The sequence below is a fragment of the Maniola jurtina genome, chromosome 19 (genome assembly GCF_905333055.1).
Source record: "Maniola jurtina chromosome 19, ilManJurt1.1, whole genome shotgun sequence".
NCBI classification, from domain to species: Eukaryota; Metazoa; Arthropoda; class Insecta; order Lepidoptera; family Nymphalidae; genus Maniola; species Maniola jurtina.
Genome location: NC_060047.1, coordinates 8,823,512 through 8,839,013, shown reverse-complemented (window position 1 = coordinate 8,839,013; position 15,502 = coordinate 8,823,512). Strand labels below are relative to the sequence as shown.

The 15,502-nt window shown below is 38.7% G+C and overlaps 1 protein-coding gene across 2 annotated transcripts in view; it reads right to left on the bottom strand.

Annotated features, from left to right (window-relative positions):
* The window catches only part of LOC123874917, a 138,399-nt gene that overhangs the window by 5,983 nt on the left and 116,914 nt on the right, over nucleotides 1-15,502 (bottom strand). For both annotated transcript variants that reach the window (XM_045920480.1, XM_045920481.1), the window contains 8 exons: nucleotides 9,757-9,945; nucleotides 9,347-9,485; nucleotides 9,040-9,275; nucleotides 8,385-8,960; nucleotides 8,065-8,292; nucleotides 7,713-7,917; nucleotides 7,452-7,634; nucleotides 7,096-7,334 (listed from right to left, as the gene is read on the bottom strand). In XM_045920480.1, coding sequence (XP_045776436.1) covers nucleotides 7,096-7,334; nucleotides 7,452-7,634; nucleotides 7,713-7,917; nucleotides 8,065-8,292; nucleotides 8,385-8,960; nucleotides 9,040-9,275; nucleotides 9,347-9,485; nucleotides 9,757-9,945 — 1,995 coding nt within the window. The remainder of the gene's footprint in view (nucleotides 1-7,095; nucleotides 7,335-7,451; nucleotides 7,635-7,712; nucleotides 7,918-8,064; nucleotides 8,293-8,384; nucleotides 8,961-9,039; nucleotides 9,276-9,346; nucleotides 9,486-9,756; nucleotides 9,946-15,502) is intronic.

Sequence of the window (15,502 nt, the reverse complement as noted above, 5' to 3'; positions counted from 1 at the left end):
AGGGGAGATGTGTTCGGGTGGGGGAGGCGAGTAGGGAAAAATTATGACATTTCAGAAAAACAAGATGGCGACCGACGTGATTTTTGCAACTCTTTTGTTTTCCAACCGATTTCGTTGAAACTCGCAATCTTTGAAGAATGTAGTAAACGATTAATAGAAAAAGTGGAAAATTTTGAAAAAACAAGATGGCCGCCGTACAAATTTCGTCGGTGTCTATCTCGGAGGCTATAAAAGATGGAAGAGTGGTTTCTTGGCAAAAGATGATCAGGGTCCGATGGTCTACTCGGTGGAACAAACTCTGCATGCTCGCGGACCACTTTAGTGGTCCGCGCACCCACGCACCCTACTTTATTAACCTCAACTACCCCGTTTTTACAAAAAATGATATGGATGTCGTTTTCAGAGTTTTCCAGCGTGCTGATTTTGATAATGACATTTATTTTGAAATCAAAGATGGCGGACATGCATTTTTTAAGAAAAAAATTGATATAGGTGTCGTTTTATGGTGTTTTTGGGGTGAATTTTGTATCTTAATAAATCAATTTGGTTTTATATAATAAAATTAACCTTACCACGTCACGCGAGCTGCTTTAGCAGCTCGCGCACCGAGCAAAACACTAGTTATACTATATATAGCTCGATTACCACTCACTGACTCATTGACATAATTGTTCTCCTAGAAGGAGACGGAAAATGATATAATGATGTAGGGGAGTTGTGTTTGGTTTCCAAAACCCTCTGGGGAAAAATTATGACATTTCGGAAAAACAAGATGGCGGCTGATGTGATTTTTGCAGCTCCTTTGTTTTTTAAGGGACTCCGTTCAAACTCGCAATTATCAAAGAATGTAGTAAACGGTTAAGAGAATATGTGAAAAAAATTGGAAAAACAAGATGGCGGCCGAGCCGTAGCGTTTTAAAATTTTTGATTTTTCGACCCCGAACCGCGGCGCCACAGATCCGATACGGGGTGATCGAGGATAATTATTTTTTTTTGTTTCGCCCATGATTATCCTGTATTTTGACAGAACGGAAGTGGTTTTTAAAAATTCAAGATGGCGGCTGACATGGTGGCCGTTTTGTTCGAGGTACGAAAAAACGCAATTTTAAAAGTTAAATATCTCAAAGTTGGCAACATCGGAGCGATTTGGCTTCTATCAAGCGATTGTACGTATAGGCTCGAGGTATAGATTGGAGTAAAAAAAATACCCCATTTTTGGGGAAATTTCAAGATTTTCGGGAAATTGTAAAAAATCGAAATACGCACTTTTAGCAAAATTCAAGTATGAGCGATTACGTGTTTTGCTCGTACAAATGACATTTGGGTATTTTTGTCACCGGAGACTGGCAACACTGGAATTTATCAAAGTAAAAGTGATTTTCGACACGGTCTTTTTCACGGTATCCCCTTTCGCGTGGGTGCGAGCGAGAGGAAAGATTGAAACGTCATCGGGCGCGGTATATCCTGTAGTTAATAGGAAAATTATGAAACCGTGTAAAATCTTTCTGTGAAACGAGTTGGCGGCCATTTTGTATTTTTTTTTATTTTTCGAAATTTTGACCACGTTTTTGAGGCAGTTGGCAACATTTTGGAAAGTCAGTATGTATGAATCGATTGTGTATCTCGGCTGGCAGTATGGAGATATGTAACCGGTGTTCCCACTTTAGGGGAGATTTTCGAGATTTTCAACTAAAAAACTCCTGTAAAATTTTGTATGAAAATATTTTTTTTCACTGATGGTGTCAGATAGAAAACAAAAACTTAGTAAGCCAAAATTATGGAGAGAGCTGATGATTGAGGATATCGGAGACGGGTGAAGGGCCCGCTTAAGGTATTGAAGATAGGCGGGGGGTGCTCGAGCAAATGTCATTCATGACGTCATCCAATTGCCAAAAAGCTGGAAAAAAATTCAAAATGGCGAAGAAAAGATGGCCGCCATACAAATTTCGCCGGTGTCCAGCTCGGAGGGTATAAAAGATGGAAGTGTGGTTTCTTGGCAAGAGATGATCAGGGTCCGAAGGTCTACTCGATGAATAGAAAAAAAATTCAAAATGGCGGATTTTTTTTCCCCATAGAAAATGTATGGCGAATATTGAATGTCTCATTCTTCTAGAAAGAGACGGAAAACGATACGATAATGTAGGACAGATGTGTTTGGCTGGTGGAAGCAAGTAGTGAAAAATTATGACATTTCAGAAAAACAAGATGGCGACCGACGTGATTTTTGCAACTCTTTTGTTTTCCAACCGATTTCGTTGAAACTCACAATCTTTGAAGAAAGTAGTAAACGATTGATAGAAAAAGTGGAATTTTTTGGAAAAACAAGATGGCCGCCGTACAAATTTCGTCGGTGTCTATCTCGGAGGCTATAAAAGATGGAAGAGTGGTTTATTGGCAAAAGATGATCAGGATCTAAATGTCTATCGGTGAAATAATCTCTGCATGCTCGCGGACCACTTAAGTGGTCCGCGCACCCACGCACCCTACTTTATTAACCCTAACTACCCCGTTTTTACAAAAAATAATATGGATGTCGTTTTCAGGGTTTTCCAGGGTGCTAATTTTGATAACGACATTTATTTTAAAATCCAAGATGGCGGACATGCACTTTTTAAGAAAAAATTTATATGGGTGTCGTTTTGTGGGTTTTTTGGGGTGAATTGTGTATCTTAATAAATAAATTTGGTTTAGTATAATAAAGTTAACCCAACCACGTCACGCGAGCTGCTTTAGCAGCTCGCGCACTGAGCAAAACACTAGTTATACTATATATAGCTCAATTACCACTCACTGACTCACTCACTCATTGACATAATTGTTCTCCTAGAATGAGACGGAAAATGATATAATGATGTAGGGGAGATGTGTTCGGTTTCGGGAACCCTCTGGGGAAAAATTATGACATTTCAGAAAAACAAGATGGCGGCCGAGGTGATTTTTGCAGCTCCGTTGTTTTCCAACCGATTTTGTTTAAACTCGCAACTATTTAGGAAAGTAAAAAACAGTTAATAGAAAAGGTAGAAAAAATTGGAAAAACAAAATGGCGGCCGAGCTGGAGAGTTTTCAAAATTTTCATTTTTCGATCCCTAACCGCGGCGCCACTGATCCAAGACGGAGAAGTCGAGGATAATTATTTTTTCGTGTTTCGCCCACAATTATCCTGTATTTTGACAAAACGGGAGTGATTTTTAAAAATTCAAGATGGCGGCTGTCGTGGCGGCCGTTTTGTTAGAGGTACGAAAAAACGCAATTTTAAAAGTTAAATATCTGAAAGTTGGCAACATCGGAGCGATTCGGCTTCTATGTAGCGATTGTACGTATAGGCTCGAGGTATAGATTGGAGGAAAAAAATTACCCCATTTTTCGGGAAATTTCAAGATTTTCGGGAAACTGTAAAAAATCGAAATACGGACTTTTCGCAAAATCCGAGTATGAGCGATTACGTGTTTTGCTCGTACAAATGACATTTGGGTATTTTTGTCACCGGAGACTGGCAACACTGGAATTTATCAAAGTAAAAGTGATTTTCGACACGGTCTTTTTCACGGTATCCCCTTTCGCGTGGGTGCGAGCGAGAGGAAAGATTGAAACGTCATCGGGCGCGGTATATCCTGTAGTTAATAGGAAAATTATGAAACCGTGTAAAATCTTTCTGTGAAACGAGTTGGCGGCCATTTTGTATTTTTTTTTATTTTTCGAAATTTTGACCACGTTTTTGAGGCAGTTGGCAACATTTTGGAAAGTCAGTATGTATGAATCGATTGTGTATCTCGGCTGGCAGTATGGAGATATGTAACCGGTGTTCCCACTTTAGGGGAGATTTTCGAGATTTTCAACTAAAAAACTCCTGTAAAATTTTGTATGAAAATATTTTTTTTCACTGATGGTGTCAGATAGAAAACAAAAACTTAGTAAGCCAAAATTATGGAGAGAGCTGATGATTGAGGATATCGGAGACGGGTGAAGGGCCCGCTTAAGGTATTGAAGATAGGCGGGGGGTGCTCGAGCAAATGTCATTCATGACGTCATCCAATTGCCAAAAAGCTGGAAAAAAATTCAAAATGGCGAAGAAAAGATGGCCGCCATACAAATTTCGCCGGTGTCCAGCTCGGAGGGTATAAAAGATGGAAGTGTGGTTTCTTGGCAAGAGATGATCAGGGTCCGAAGGTCTACTCGATGAATAGAAAAAAAATTCAAAATGGCGGATTTTTTTTCCCCATAGAAAATGTATGGCGAATATTGAATGTCTCATTCTTCTAGAAAGAGACGGAAAACGATACGATAATGTAGGACAGATGTGTTTGGCTGGTGGAAGCAAGTAGTGAAAAATTATGACATTTCAGAAAAACAAGATGGCGACCGACGTGATTTTTGCAACTCTTTTGTTTTCCAACCGATTTCGTTGAAACTCACAATCTTTGAAGAAAGTAGTAAACGATTGATAGAAAAAGTGGAATTTTTTGGAAAAACAAGATGGCCGCCGTACAAATTTCGTCGGTGTCTATCTCGGAGGCTATAAAAGATGGAAGAGTGGTTTATTGGCAAAAGATGATCAGGATCTAAATGTCTATCGGTGAAATAATCTCTGCATGCTCGCGGACCACTTAAGTGGTCCGCGCACCCACGCACCCTACTTTATTAACCCTAACTACCCCGTTTTTACAAAAAATAATATGGATGTCGTTTTCAGGGTTTTCCAGGGTGCTAATTTTGATAACGACATTTATTTTAAAATCCAAGATGGCGGACATGCACTTTTTAAGAAAAAATTTATATGGGTGTCGTTTTGTGGGTTTTTTGGGGTGAATTGTGTATCTTAATAAATAAATTTGGTTTAGTATAATAAAGTTAACCCAACCACGTCACGCGAGCTGCTTTAGCAGCTCGCGCACTGAGCAAAACACTAGTTATACTATATATAGCTCAATTACCACTCACTGACTCACTCACTCATTGACATAATTGTTCTCCTAGAATGAGACGGAAAATGATATAATGATGTAGGGGAGATGTGTTCGGTTTCGGGAACCCTCTGGGGAAAAATTATGACATTTCAGAAAAACAAGATGGCGGCCGAGGTGATTTTTGCAGCTCCGTTGTTTTCCAACCGATTTTGTTTAAACTCGCAACTATTTAGGAAAGTAAAAAACAGTTAATAGAAAAGGTAGAAAAAATTGGAAAAACAAAATGGCGGCCGAGCTGGAGAGTTTTCAAAATTTTCATTTTTCGATCCCTAACCGCGGCGCCACTGATCCAAGACGGAGAAGTCGAGGATAATTATTTTTTCGTGTTTCGCCCACAATTATCCTGTATTTTGACAAAACGGGAGTGATTTTTAAAAATTCAAGATGGCGGCTGTCGTGGCGGCCGTTTTGTTAGAGGTACGAAAAAACGCAATTTTAAAAGTTAAATATCTGAAAGTTGGCAACATCGGAGCGATTCGGCTTCTATGTAGCGATTGTACGTATAGGCTCGAGGTATAGATTGGAGGAAAAAAATTACCCCATTTTTCGGGAAATTTCAAGATTTTCGGGAAACTGTAAAAAATCGAAATACGGACTTTTCGCAAAATCCGAGTATGAGCGATTACGTGTTTTGCTCGTACAAATGACATTTGGGTATTTTTGTCACCGGAGACTGGCAACACTGGAATTTATCAAAGTAAAAGTGATTTTCGACACGGTCTTTTTCACGGTATCCCCTTTCGCGTGGGTGCGAGCGAGAGGAAAGATTGAAACGTCATCGGGAGCGGTATATCCTGTAGTTAATAGGAAAATTATGAAACGGTGTAAAATTTTTCTGTGAAAGGAGTTGGCGGCCATTTTGTATTTTTTTTTACTTTTCGAAATTTTGATCACGTTTTTGAGGCAGTTGGCAACATTTTGGAAAGTCAGAATGTATGAATCGATTGTGTATCTCGGCTTGCAGTATGGAGATATGCAACCGGTGTTGCCACTTTTGGGGAGATTTTCGAGATTTTCAACTAGAAAACTCCTGTAAAATTTTGTATGAAAAATTTTTTTTTCACTGATGTTGTCGTATAGAAAACAAAAAGTTAGTAAGCCAAAATTATGGAGAGAGCTGATGATTGAGGGTTTCGGAGACGGGTGGAGGGCCCGCTTAAGGTATTGAAGATAGGTGGGGGGTGCTCGAGCAAATGTCATTCATGACGTCATCCAATTGCCAAAAAGCTGAAAAAAAATTCAAAATGGCGAAAAAAAGATGGCCGCCATACTAATTTCGCCGGCGTCCAGCTCGGAGGGTATAAAAGATGGAGGTGCGGTTTCTTGGCAAAAGAGGATCAGGATCCAAAGGTCTACTCGATGAATAGAAAAAAAATTCAAAATGGCGGAATTTAATTTTCCATACATTTTGTATGGCGAATATTGAATGCCTCATTCTCCTAGAAAGAGACAAGAAACGATACATTGATGTATGGGAGATATGTTCGGATGCGCGATATGAGTACGGAAAAATTATGACATTTTAAAAAAACAAGATGGCGGCCTATATGATTTTTGTAACTCTTTTGTTTTCCAACCGATTTCGTTGAAACTCACAATCTTTGAAGAAAGTACCAAACGATTAATAGAAAAAGTGGAAAATTTTGGAAAAACAAGATGGCCGCCGTACAAATTTCGTCGGTGTCTATCTCGGAGGCTATAAAAGATGGAAGAGTGGTTTCTTGGCAAAAGATGATCAGGGTCTGAAGGTCTACTCGGTGGAACAAACTCTGCATGCTCGCGGACCACTTTAGTGGTCCGCGCACTCACGCACCCTACTTTATTAACCTCAACAACCCCGTTTTTACAAAAAATGATATGGATGTCGTTTTCAGAGGTTTCCAGAGCGCTAATTTTGATAACAACATTTATTTTGAAATCCAAGATGGCGGGCGTGCACTTTTTAAGAAAAAAATTGATATAGGTGTCGTTTTATGGGGTTTTCGGGGTAATTAGTGTATCTTAATAAAAAAAATAGGTTTAATACAACTCATAAACCTAACTACGTCACGAGAGCTGCTTTAGCAGCTCGCGCACCGAGCAAAACACTAGTTTATGATATATAAATAAATATTAAGTTTTTTTTGTTTACCATTTGTGAGATTCTAAAGAAGTCCTTATCGTACTGACTTAGCCCGGCCAAGAAGGCTTCTACTTCGTCTGGTGTCCAACGAGACTCATGTTGTGAAGGTGCAGCAGGACGGGACATAAGGCGTAAGGTGGCAGCTCGAATATCGCCCCCGCATTCACCCAGAGTTTGCAAGGCGAACTCTCTTGTGTGTCCTCCGACTGGCATTGCGGCACACATGGCTAGCTCCATGAACATGCGAACTACAAAAAAGTATTTTTTAATCATTACAATCGGTAAGGTTTTGCAATGTAGAAAGGTAGTTATGAATACTTAATAGTGATCGAGTGGCTTACGATTACCATCGTATTATTGATTACCTTCGTTATCATCAAGTGCATCGTTGATGCCAGGGTCCCATAAAAGCTGTTCGGGTGCTCGATGAAGATCGATACGGTCATGACATAGTTCTGGTAAATCTGCTTGATGATCTGATCCAATATTAATGCGGGGTAGACGGGGCTCTTCCAATTGTGACAGTACATCTGCGTCTGTTTGCAGATCTAAAATTGACACTTTGAGTTGTATTTTTTACGAATGTTATAAAATTGTCGTCAAAGTTTTCGTTAGTTAGAACATACCGTTTAACAGTTCCATAATTAAACCGGGGCCTTCTCTATCAGGTGGGAGGATTGGTTGAGGTGTGTAGTGGCTAACCATTCGACGCATCCGCGAACGGTAAGGACCCGCTGGAGAAGCACGCCTTTTACGTCGTTGTGGTGACGCAGGCACACTACTTGGGCTTAGAAATACCGCTGGCAATGCGTCACGGCCTTCTACACAAACCTGAATACAAAATTATTGAATTATCAAAATAGTTGCAATACAAAAGTTATACAAAATAATACAATAATTATAATACAAAATTGTAATACTAAAGTTATACAAAATAATGTAATATAAAAATATTGCAGTACCATAAAAAATATTCACCTGAAGTGTGTTATCGTGAGTCCATTGCTGTAAAGGTGTTGTTATAGGAGCTAATAGTCGATGTTGTCGACGAACAGAACGTTGATGTGGGAAATCTCTAGGACTGCTTGATAATAACGGATCTTCAGAATTAAGCATTATTCTTCGTGTAGTAGTAGATGGTTCTAATATATACGCGTCAAGTGATCGACATTCTTCTGGAAGAACTTCTTCCAATGCCTCTTCAACCTATAATTTGAAAAATAAAACAGTACAGCGACGCTATGTATTTCAATAATCTATGATTTAAAACACTAAAAGTAAGTAGATTAGTTATGTACCTCTTCTTGACTTGACATAGTAGCCGTAAAAAAGGCAGCTGATAACGGTGACGATGCACGCGGCACCGTGTGTGCAGGCGAATGGGCATCGTGAGATGCCGGTGGTGTTGGGTAAGTTAGGCCTGGTGATGGTACTGGTTGTGTTGAATAACTTCCACTAGGTGATGATGCCGCATATGTTAAACCGGGCGAATCCCCTGTTGTATAGGAAAGTCCTGGAGAGCTTTCACTATACCCGATACCTGGGGATGGTACGGGAGAACCACCATGACAGGCACCAAAATCGGCCAAAGACTCCGGAAGTGGCGAGTTCAATACGGCAGCGAGTCTTCTACTGGACGGGTATGTAACAGGTGATCTTTCTCGTATCGATGCGGCTACAGTTGCATAATCTTCTAAGGACGCTAGCTCATCTAGTTGGTCAGATGTTGTGGTGAATTGAAACGTGTCTTCGTTTAAGGCAGGAGAAAAATATCCGTCGTCAGAATTAAACGATACTCCAAATAATTCCGGCCTAAATGTGAAATCTTGGGGAGGTGAAGCTTGACCTGGGTCTGATGCGGACCGCTTTACAACCTTGAATGAAAATAAAATTTAGTTAAATACGCAATATTTTCATAAAACAACATAAATAAGATGAATTTTATGTACGTACCTTTGAACTACCTTTTTTTAATAACTCTATTAGCGTGGAATCCCTTGGTCCACCAACGCCTCCAGATGTAGTCACAGTAACGTTTGGAACAACAGGTGGTGCTCGTGGTGAAACGAATTGGGTAGATGGAGAAATTGTTGTCGCTGTTGTACCAGAAGTCTTAATAGTTGACAAAGGCGGTGGAGCTGGGGCAATAAATCCCGAACGAGACGTGACGGTAATATCTGTATTTGTACCTGAAAAATCAAATCCCATTTATTTTCTAAACTGTTAAAGGTATTTTTTTAAAAAAGGAATACTGAAATACCTATGGACGGTGATGACGTCACGGTAGCACCTCGGCGGCTTATAATTTTTTCCTCAATCAATGCTCTTACGGATACAGAAGCTGTTTGTAATGGTGGCCCCGTTGACTCTTTTTTATCTAATTTCTTGCTGTCCGAGTCCTGATGAAAGCACACTATTAATTTGAGGAAGAAATAAATATTTCCATAAGTTTATATTATTCTTACCGATCCGCCCCGGCCTGATACTTGGACAGACCTGTCTGTCTGTACGCGCATCAGGCCAATACAAAAATTACTATTTTAAACTGCAAATATACCAATAATAGAGATTGCAATACTCCAAATAAATTTCCAAAGTGCACAATAATACACAGCAATTGCCCAGTTACACTTATCATATTATAAGTATAAAAATGTCCAAAACGCTAACCTTTTTAAAATATCCACCGTGTAAACGCATGTGACCGTTGAGTGCAGGAATGTTTTTGAACTTGCGATGACACAGGTTGCACTCAACTTGCTTCGCGTCGTTGCCGCGAGCCGGCCCCGCTCCGGCGGCGGCGTTGCTCGGCCCGCTCGCACTGCCACCGCTCCCACATTTTGGGCTGCTCTGCTGCGTCTGTGAATTTCACGATGGCTTTGTACAACTTCAAAAGACTTTTGAACCTATTACGTACTTTGTAATTTCAAGGTATAAACTTTCGATTCGGAGTAGCTCGTTAATATTCCAAGTTAATTAATGGATTTTGATAGACTGGCCGTAATCTCCGTTGGTTTAAGAGGGAACTTGTAATTATACTTAAGAGGGGTCTCTCCGTCACTCGCTCCATACATACGTAGTTCCAATTTCATTTGAATATTAAGCAACCAAAGTCCATGAAGTTTTGCAGTCAATATCTAGAAACTAATATCTATGCCTGTGGTTTTCCAGATTTCTGTTAAAATATTCGGTTTCACAGTTACGCGGTCTTAAAAATTCACATACAAATCTTTGAGCCCCTGTAATTTTAAAACTACATATTTTTAGAAAAATCTAAAACACCACAGGCACAGACATTAGTTTCTAGAATATGTCTGCAAAATTTCATGGACTTTGTTAGCTTGATATTCAAATGAAATTGGAACTACGATTGTATGGAGTAAGTGACGGAGAGAGCCCTGTCAAGTTGATCCCGCGCAGGAAACAGTCGGAGGAATGAGGGCAATTACGTAAGAAGACTTCGATCGAGTTTGTATGAGTAAAATCTACAATGTTTTATTAAAATAATTTGCCACAAAGCGGCAGCGCAGTGCAGTTATTCATTCACGTAGAATTTTAATTAGTTGCGGACATCCGGGGACGGGAAAATCGCTGCGGTGCCACCGTGCGAACGCTTCCTTTACAGAGTGTAGAGGCACTAGTAAATAGGCATTTTCGAGCTACGCCGTGTGAGCCGTAGCAAGTTTGGTTAGTTGCCCCTAGCCTCTTGTAGCGTGTTGTTGTTTCCAAAGAAATTGTAACTTTAAATTGTGAATTATAATATATATTTTTTAGTGTTCATTTTTTTTGTTTTTCTTTCTACCCTGGTAGAGAACACGGCGCTATATATACATCAAATATCTGTACAAATATACCTGTACACAGAGTTAACTAAATATTTATAGAATAATTTGTTTGATGCACTGTAATCTATTTTTCTTTAGCTTACTTAAAAGTGTATTTGCATAACTTAAAATTAAAAAAACCCCCGACACAAAACCTCTATAAGAAAACTAGAAAAGAGCTGTTAACTTTCAAACAGCTGAACCGATTTTCTTCGATTATAGCTATAAGAAACACTCTCGATCAAGCCACCTTTCAAACAAAAAAACTAAATTAAAATCGGTTCCTTCATTTAGGAGCTACGATGCAAAAGACAGATACACAGATACACACCCCTCAAACTTATAACCTGTGCTTATAACACCCCTCTTTTTGGGTCGAGGGTTAAAAATGAGCGGCTGAGCGCTGACTGTATGATCACTGATATAATTTTGAAATCAAACAGTGACCGCGCAATATCAAAATAACCCTTATTACACATAAACAATGATTTTCATCAAAAAGTTAACATACGTTTGAAGATAAAGGACCAATTTATGTTTATCAATCTGTCGTCCCATTTTATTTACTATACTTTAACTACAAATAATACCGAAAAACTATCATATTTGTAACATAAAAGCATTGCAAAAAACATAGAAAACATGTTAAAAACATTGCAAACGCATCCTTAAAAGATAAAACGTAGAAAACGTGTTGGAAAAATGCGTTAATGCGAAAAATCGAAACCAAAAGACGTTGTAAAGTTTTGAATTTTCTCTTGTATTACGGTTTTATTGCTCATCTATCAATGCACAACTCAAACTATTGGACGGATCAGGCTGAAATTTGGTATGCAGATAACTATATGAAGTAGACATCCGCTATGAAAGGATTTTTGAATATTCAACCTTTAAGTGGGTAAAATAGCAGTTTGAAAGTGTAGTCCACGCGTCCACGTCCAAGCTAGTTCATTATAAAAGTAGGCAATGTGATGTTCACCTTGCACGTGTATACCAGGCTGTCAGCCAGCAGGGAGAAGTGGCGAATGCTCGTGAGGCGAATAACATCTGCCCTCAAAGACGTTGCTTCGTGATGACCACGACTGCTCTACCAAGAGTGTTGCGACGAAGAAGAAGACGGTGTTTTGTTTGGCTTGACGTACTCATAGATGGAACGCTCAGATCCGAGCTGTTACATTACAAGCGATTGCTATTGGTCAGTAGTCAGTAGTACGCAACGTTACTCGCTCATTTCAGACTATGGAATGTACTCGTAATATATATTATAGGTATCCCAAAATATAAATTACTAGCGACCCGCCCCGGCTTCGCACGGGTGGACATTTATTTTTTCTATTTTCCGGGATAAAATATAGCCTATACGGATTCGGAAGAATCCGTCTAAGTAATGGTAAAAGGAAATCGGTCCAGTAGTTTTTGAGCCTATTCAATACAAACATACAAAAATACAAAGGTTTCCTCTTTATAATATTAGTATAGATATCCCATAGTCTGAAATGAGCTTTATGCGTGTCTGCGGGGATCGAATTGTATTCCTTTTTGATCAGCTAAGGCAGAATACATTGTAGTTTCACTTGTCTATAGTTTACCAAGTAGGTACATTTCAGTCAACCAAACGATGCTGTTGGGTAAATCTATATCAACTTATCTTACTCATTTTAACCGTGCAGTTTAATCTACATTCACAAGATAAGTAGGTACGAGATAAAGATTGATATTAAAACACTTTTTTGTAAATTGCGAAGATATGGCACATGGAAATGGTCTAATATAGTTTCTGAAAATATTCAACCATGTAGTTTAATAATAAATATTTGCCTACGTAATGTACATACGTAATAACATTTACAAATACATTTTCCTGTGGAAAATTAATATCAGGAACCTACCGTTGTATTCGATAGGGCTGTTGTCAAAAGGATATGAAAATCTTTTATAAGGCTTTAGTTTAGTAATAGTATTTTATGGATCACTACGAAACATACCTTTATTTATTACCTAATATACACTTTAACATGACATACAGTTCACACAAAAAACTTAAAAACTTACCACTTAAAAATTAATATTTACAAAAACCTCGACTTAGGTTCATCGGCATAGGCTTGGATTTAGAAATGATTCTAATATATTTACGAGCAGATTTATCGTTTAGGTAATGTTGATCTGATATACAGCATGACATTTTAGGTTTAGGTACAACATTTGAATGTACCAAACCTCAGATAAGACTGGTGACTAATATGTACGGGACTCATGAAAGTGGGTAGTCATTTATTTGAGTTTTTTTGCGAGGCAACACTGGCGTACCCACGTCATTAGTGTAACTCGTTAAGTTAATGTTGCCAATCAGAAAGTTGTGGGTATGTTTTTGGAATTTAAATGGTTTTTTTTGTAGAGTTAAGCATAAAGAGTAATATTATTAGGAAGTGTCTAGATGGTTACAAGCAGTCGTTTGATATTAAAATTTGTATTAAATTGTAGAGCTGTTTACTTGTCTTAATTCTTTTAATCAATGTCTAGAATCTAGATGCGCTTGAGTGGAATATTTCCAGGTAGTGAGGTTTCAGATCTAGGGTGAACTTAAATCTAAATATTCATATAAAATTTTAAACATTTTTGTAACTACTTTCATTTCTTATTATGTATTTTCCAAATATGGTTGCAGAGACAATTATCATTTAATTAATTAATAAAAGGTAAATTTAGTTTACACGAGCGTAGTGAGCGTCAAATTTTCTGTCGACTAGCTGTCACTTGTCACTGTCAGGCACTAGCTCTTATTCAGTGTTCACGAATTTTATTTTTAAAGAAACGAAGCATTCTCTACAGAATGCTTCGTTTCTTTACTTATTTTAAGTCTTAAAACTTACTTTACTTTAAATAACTACTTATTTTAAGTCTTAAAATTTTGTAATCATCACAGAGTGGATAACAAAATCGGCATTTTCTGAATGATTAATGCGTAAAGGTTTGAAAGTGTAGCAATTTATAAAAGGTTTTTGCCAACCCTAACTGCGCCATTAGGGCAGCTCGTTAGGTTAATGCGGCGCGAGCAGATGTTCGTTGCTCACTGCTATTTTAGCCATGTATCATTCTTGTACATTCTTGCTTCTCGGTTAGGTACATTCACGCTTCATATAAAGGGTAGGTGACATACTAAATGCACGTCCAATGTCTATTTTGAAATGACGCGCCCCACCACCGCAATTTACACATCACTACTACACAAAATTATGTAGTGGGGCGCGTCATTTCAAAATAGACGCTCTACCTAATTTTCAACTGCTGGTGTGAGTAGGCACTAGGCAGGCAGATATATATTTCATAGGCTGTGTTGTGCACTTAGTTTAAAATTGATACACTACTATAACCATTTCCCCAAAGGGAAACTAGGTACCAGTCAAGCTCTACCTACCTACTGAGTACCGTTAATGCAAATAGTATGATAAATGGTATGTGTTTAGGTGCTTTTTACAAGAACTTTGAAGTCGCGGGCAAAAACTCAATGACTGAATAAAAATCAAAGAAATGTCCACACAAGGTGAATATAAAAAGTTATTTAGTCTGTGTACTAAGCTGAGCGATAAAAATTCTTACCCTAGGCTTGGGAAAGCTCGGCGCTTGGAACAATTGCGTGATCCAGTTATCCATTAACACAACACTTTTCAAACACACGAAAGAAACAATTAGATTAAAATGGCGCCAATGCCATGCCCGATTCTGCATGTGGTGTTTATCTCACGGTCCACGAAATAATGATAGCACAATGTATGGGAAAGGTATCGAAGAGGATGACCCCTCGGTTGCGATGTTTGGAACTCGCTAATCGTAAGATGAATTGACCAGTCGTACAACAATGTATGGTCAGCTTGTATAAGACTCATTTGCATATGTCTATACAATGCGAATAGATAGGGAATATTAATTTCATTGCTTGCTCAATTACGTTAATAAAGATCTTGTGTCTAAGAGATGTTGCCCTCGTAGAAATAAACCTACAAAAACAGATAATTCAATGAAAGAACAGTTTTTTATTTAATTTGTGTGTATGTGTGTGTTTGACTATGACTGATCTCACTTGGTGGTAGTGACGATGCAGTCTGACGGAAGCGGGACAATTTATCGGTTCTTGCGCCGCGTCGTACTGGACCGCTAAATTGCTTGGCAACCTATCTTTGCTAGTAGCACTAAGTCGCCATCATCATTTCAACCCATCACCGGCCCATACTACTGAGCATGGGTCTTCTCTCAGAATGAGAAGGGTTTGGCCATAGTCTACCACGCTGGTCAAGTACGGATTTGCAGACTTCATACACCTTTGAGAGCATTATAGAGAACTCTCAGGCATGCAGGTTTCCCCACGATGTTTTCCTCCACCGTTAGTAAAGCAAATGATATTTAATCAGTTAAAACGCAGATAACTCCGAACAGTTAGAGGTGTGTGCCCGGGATCGAACCCCCGACCTTCCGAATAGGAGGCGGACATCATAACCACTAAGCTATCATGGCATCATAAGCTTTAAAAAGATTTCTTCCAGAAAATCAAATCAACTTTTAAAGCTTTGACCTTGATGAAATTGACCCCTATG